The 5,947-nt window shown below is 29.8% G+C and overlaps 1 protein-coding gene across 1 annotated transcript; it reads left to right on the top strand.

Moving 5' to 3' along the window:
- The first annotated feature begins 3,068 nt into the window (after positions 1-3,068).
- On the top strand, positions 3,069-4,458 carry LOC123305374 (lysozyme C-like). The gene is made up of 3 exons (XM_044887073.1): positions 3,069-3,230; positions 3,294-3,455; positions 4,221-4,458. Exons 1-3 carry the CDS (start codon positions 3,098-3,100, stop codon positions 4,376-4,378), a joined length of 453 nt encoding a protein of 150 aa, XP_044743008.1. The 5' UTR covers positions 3,069-3,097; the 3' UTR covers positions 4,379-4,458.
- Positions 4,459-5,947: the final 1,489 nt, after the last annotated feature.

The raw sequence follows: 5,947 nt of genomic DNA on the forward strand, positions 1-5,947 counted from the left end.
TAATTAATACTGTCAATAGTATTAATGAAATTATTATTCAACAAACCAAACAAATAATAAAATATAATAAAAATTAATATTTCATCAAAATAAAAAAATAATTATCTTTTTAATTTTTTAATTGACGGTGCTATTTTGATTCTATACGTTGTTACAAAAACCATTCATACTATATGGTGAAAATCATTTTGTCTTGCAACCGTCAGTCCATAAAATAAAATTGGCCTTCATTTGAAATTTATTTTCTTTAAAAAATCAGTCTTTCATTAAAATTATTATATTAATAAGAAGAATAAAAATACATCTTTTTTTAAATATAACAATAATAATAATAATAAAAAATTTGCCCATCTTAACCTAAATCAATTCTTCTAACATGCAAAGCAAATATTTTGACCAACATATCGAGTCCTACATCTGACACCAGGTCAGCTGTCTTTTGTCTTTCAATGGCCATCAAAGCCAATCCTGGTAGCCTATACTGTCCGATTTTACTCCTTAGATAGGTTTTCAGACGTCTAAGTGACGAAAATGACCTTTCAGCCGTTGCTGTGGTAATTGGTCAGGAAAGACTAATCTCAAAAAAATGTAGTATGCATGGAAGAGTTTTACTTAAATCATATTTAAAAAACAGACCAGCATGCTTGCTCAATGGGTACTGTGGAAAAGTGTCCGGAGTCTTAAGTTCCATGGAGCCTCTATATTGTAGCGAAAAAGGTCATCGGTTGAATGACGAGAATAACGAGCGGTTGGAAGTTGGCTTGACAATTCAAGAAAATTTCCCGCAGTGTGAAGATTAGGCGCTCCATGAGAAAAAAGCACCCCCAATAATTTAAAGGGGTCCTCAAAAATTTTTTTAATTCATTATAATTATTCAAAACAATATTAACATCGCGATGTGTGTTATGAGACATTCGAATCATATCCCCTTGACCTTGGCTTTAAATATATCAGAACGTAAATCCCATAGGTCAAACTGACAAAATTTTTATCAAATATATTCTACTTTTGTTCAATTTATTTTACACTTTGACCTGGGAAATTTACAAGAAATGACACAATAACTAAATAAAAAATGAAAAATAAATTTTTCTTTAAAGTTAAGGTAATTAATAAAGTCAGTTCTTAAAAGATCATTTTAGTTTTGTCTCAAAGTTTCAAAAATGAAGTTTATAATAATTGCTTATATATTAGTATGCTAACTTATTAAAAAACATAGATTTAAGTTGAGTAAAAAAAATAAATAGGTTTACTTATTTATGAAGTGAAAATAACATCAGTAAAGTGAGCCGAAGAGTTTGGTTTGTAAAATTTTTTTCATGCCTTTTGCCCAACTAATCCAATTTTCACTTTTACCAAAATTCATTGTAAAATTTTTGTTAATATTTCGAGATTCTATTTGATTGAACCTATGTTTTTTCAGCAAATTTCATGCGTTAAGAATCGATTTTCATATAAGGCTTCCGGTATGAAAACAATATGAAGTGTAAAGTTTAGTGATCGAATGACCTCGTTACGTTTTTTAATCGCAATCGAGCGTGCAAATCTTTCACTTTGAGCAATCTATAACTTGTATACTTGAGTGCTGTCGACAAAGCATTTATTGTTTGAAACTGATAATAACCTGACGGTTGCAGCACACTATACACATACAAAGCTCGTACTAATAGATATGTAGTTGTTACCACCGATACAGAATGATTACATAGCTACTCAACCAAGCAACGAACTACATGGCACGTAAATTATACTACATAGTACGTATAACATAGGCAAAGCATCTATTGTTTAAAACTGACAATAACCTGGCAAATACAGAACACAATACACTTAAGGAGTAAATTTAAGTGGTGCGTCGGAACTGACATATACAATTTTTTTCGCACCTTATACCAAACAATCGTACAAATTGCTAATGGATTCGTTGCGTAAAAACATCAGCTGATGATTATTATTTGAAAGCTAAAGAAATATTCTGTTCATATACTTTTACATTGTCAATTCTAGTAACTCAGTTGGTTAAAGCTTAACCAATTCCGTTCGCGGTAATCCTAGAGTAGCGGATTCGATTCCAGTCGTTACAACAAAAAATCAATTTAATTTGGTAGTGATGTGCTGATGTAGTGCATGGTATATGCATGAAAAGGATTCACTCAGGCTCTGGAACACATAGGTATATGGTTTCACAATGTGTCCTATGGCCTAAGTGTGTCTCTCGTGGACAGCCAGTACAACCTAACCAAATTGCCTTTACATTCGAATGTACATAAAAGTTTTAAAAAAAATTGTAAAAAATTCAACAGTCTTTTGATAGAGTGATTTGTGGAAAAGGCTGCCTCATTGTTTGGAAAATTCGAAGCAGGAAAATTGTCGGGCACTAGGTCCACTTAGTAACATTCAAATTCAGCAAAAATAAACTATGTATGTTTCAAAAACAAAAATATTTAAGTGCGGCATGCTCAAAGTGGTACAAAAGCTCAGCGGTACAGTATTTTTGTCGGACAAAATATGTTATTTTTAATAATTATTTATATTATCAAGAGTTCATAATTTCAGACAATTACCTGCTGCGTTTTTTCAGAACGATAACTCAAACATGACGTCATGCTCATCAAAAAAAAGCCACTCACGAAGTTTCAAGTACCTATTTATTTATCATTTAATAAACCCGTAGAGGGCCCAACCCATGGAATATTAACACACAAGACATTTTCTTTCAATAATCTTTAAATATTCTCTATAAATAAGTACTTCTAATATTCTAATAGCATATGTAAATTGTGGGAGAAGTGTTCATCAAATTTGGGGTACGAAAGAAGTAAGTAGCCTATAAGTGTACGCAACATATCTGCCATGAACTTGACTTAAGGTTGTTTTAAAAAGTAAATTCCACTGGTTTAACAACAAACTTTACATAAAATCAGTTCGTCTTTTGTTTTGGCCAATTTATTTTGCAAATAATTTTATTATAGTGAAACTCTGACCTGTGGGAATTTTAAGAAATGACACAATAAATAAATAAATAATGGAAATTGATATATATATAAAGTGAGTTGCTCTAAAAAACTCAGTTTAGTTTTGTCTCAAAGTTTCAAAAATGAAGTTTACAATAATTGGTATCCTAACTTTATTCGGTTTAGATTTAAGTTTGGGAAAATTATATACTAAATGTGAATTAGCTAGAGAATTATCGACTCATTTGCGTATGGATTATGAAGAAATTCAAAATTGTAAGTGCAGAGAAATTTTTAAATGCAATTACAGAGTTTAAAATGTGCTTGTGTTATTTTCAGGGGTTTGTATTGCACAAATCAGCAGCTTTGACACATCACGAAAAGTTTATGACTCTTCAGACGGCCATTATAGTCATGGATTATTTTTGATTAGTGACCGTTGGTGGTGTAGTCACGGTGAAGATAGACCAGAAGAAAATACATGCGGAGTCGACTGTTCAGGTTTTTTATTATTTTATATAGTATATACTTTAATATTTTTTTTCTAAGGGTCTTATTGGATAATATTCTGAAGTATACTATTGTAATGAGTATGTATTTGTATCAATCACATTTAGAAAGTGTCAAAAATTACCTTCGTTAAACTTACCTATACAAATTGTATGCTCATTAATCTCGCCACTTAAACAAAGCTTTTTCTATGATAGGCCAAATTAAAAGTATGGACAGTTCCCGTAATCAATTTCTGGTGAATTTATACAAATTTTCAAAGAAAGTTTCCAACTAAAATTTATAAAGACGATAACTTTAGTAATATAATACTTTCCTCTGTCACTTAATAAGGATTGTTTTTTAAACGCCCTTAAAAGTTAACGTCCAATTCATGATAATTATTAAATGTTTCTTGAAAAGATATGAACCCTTCTCAGCATAATCACTTTTACTTTTGTGAATTTTCCCATAAATGATTTGACGTAGGAATGTTCGGTATGGTGTCCCAGAGCTATCTACCACTTTCGGAGCATACAGTTATATAGTAAAATTCTAAGAAGATAGTTCCTTTGCAATTTTTGAAACATAATATATTTCTGAGATTAATATTTGTAAAATTAGAATTTTTTTTATCCAATTTTAATAGTTGGTTCTTTAACATTGAGGAAATTTCTGTGTTCTAAAGTAGGTACAAACATTTACGAACATAGAAAAACATTAGAAAGTTTTTTTTTGACATAGGATATTCTATTTGAGTATTTTCCTTTATTTCAGAACTACGCTCAGATAATATTACTGCGTCTGTAAATTGTGCAAGAAAAATTTATCAAGTTTGGCAAACAGGAAGTGGATATGAAGCATGGTGGTACTGGCCCAAAAATTGCAAAAACCGTTTACCAGATTTAAAAAGTTGTAATTTGGGACCTTTATAAAGAAATTTCTGTTCAAAATGGCGCAAAAGTAATCTCTACTCTATCTTAAAAGATGTGATAAATTTCGATTTTTGCCTCAACTTGCTAGATAAATTTTTTTATTATATAAATACGTATTTCGACTACAAAGTAGTCATAATCAGTATGAATTAGCTAATCGTAGTTACTCGTTGCTAATTTAGTGACGCACTGCACCAAACTGCATGTGTCTAAGTCTCTCTTTTCGTGAACAAGATTTAGTTTTTATTTCAAGATTCTATTTGAAACTGTACCTTTTCAGCAAAATTGATGATCTGGATCCAATCAAATGGTATGATTTTTCACAGCTAACATTCGTACAAATCACTAATTGATTCCTTATAATATAGCCGATGATTATTAGTCAAAGGCTAAAGAAACTTTCTGAAATATCTTGACATTCGAAAATACATTTATTGCAACATATTTTTTGATCTGTGTGATTACTTTTAGACCAACAAGTTGTATAAATCCAAATTGTTTTATAATTTAATAATAAAATCTATATATATATAAAACATCAGGCATTTTCTTTCGATAATCCGTGAATATTCCTTATTAAAATATCCAAATAGCATATGAAAATTGTAATAGTATAGGCAATTTCACAAAATTTGGAGAATAGAGAGAATGGAGTAAGTGGATGTGAAACAGTGACATCATTGATCTAGCAATAGAGTATTCTACTATATTTGAAAAAGTACTTCAAAATGTTGATTTTGCTAATAAAAAGCCACCAAAAATTTATTTCGGAAAAATACATACGCCTTCTTGCCAAAAACTATAAAACCTATTTAAATAAAAATTTTAAACCTTTTTTAAACTGTCAAAAACGCGGACATCCAATTTGGTGACATAATATCGGTATCATCATACGAAATAACACAAATAAGTCTGACAGATATATTCATAGACAACTAATTATAATAAATATAAATATTTATTATCTATGGATATATTATACCCATCTGTCTACACTGAACTAACTGATGGTCTATCGTTCATACCGATAGGACATTACATCAGGGATTGCCCGCGTTTTAGGTCACGTGATATACAATTTAAAAATTGCGATTTTTAATTTTAATATTATAAAAGAAAAATGTGCTTTTATGACTCGAAATCAGAATATTTAAGTATATTTTTACATAAATTTTAACTTTTTTCAAATTTCATAATTTATTTTTCACTACCGAAATGGCAAAATTCCGTAGTTTTTCATATTTGACAACAAATTTAATGTTCGCGAAAATGAACAGGGTGTCTTTTTTAACTTGACATGTGCGTGAAAAATGCTTCAAGCGAAAAATGGATAATTTTAAAAGCACACATATTATACTGACTGGTATTGAATTCAATCTAAGTTTTCTGGTTCAATTAAAATCTCACTCTAATATAATTCATAATTGGCAATCATTAGACAAACACTTTAAATTAGAAAGTTGTTCTTTATAAAAAGGCAAACAATTTTTGCTTGAAACGTTTTTTTGCCAACCGAATATTCTAGACAGTAATTGATAGCAAAAACACCCTATAAGACTCTATAAGAAA

This window comes from Chrysoperla carnea, chromosome 1, assembly GCF_905475395.1.
Source record: "Chrysoperla carnea chromosome 1, inChrCarn1.1, whole genome shotgun sequence".
In the NCBI taxonomy this organism is placed as follows: Eukaryota; Metazoa; Arthropoda; class Insecta; order Neuroptera; family Chrysopidae; genus Chrysoperla; species Chrysoperla carnea.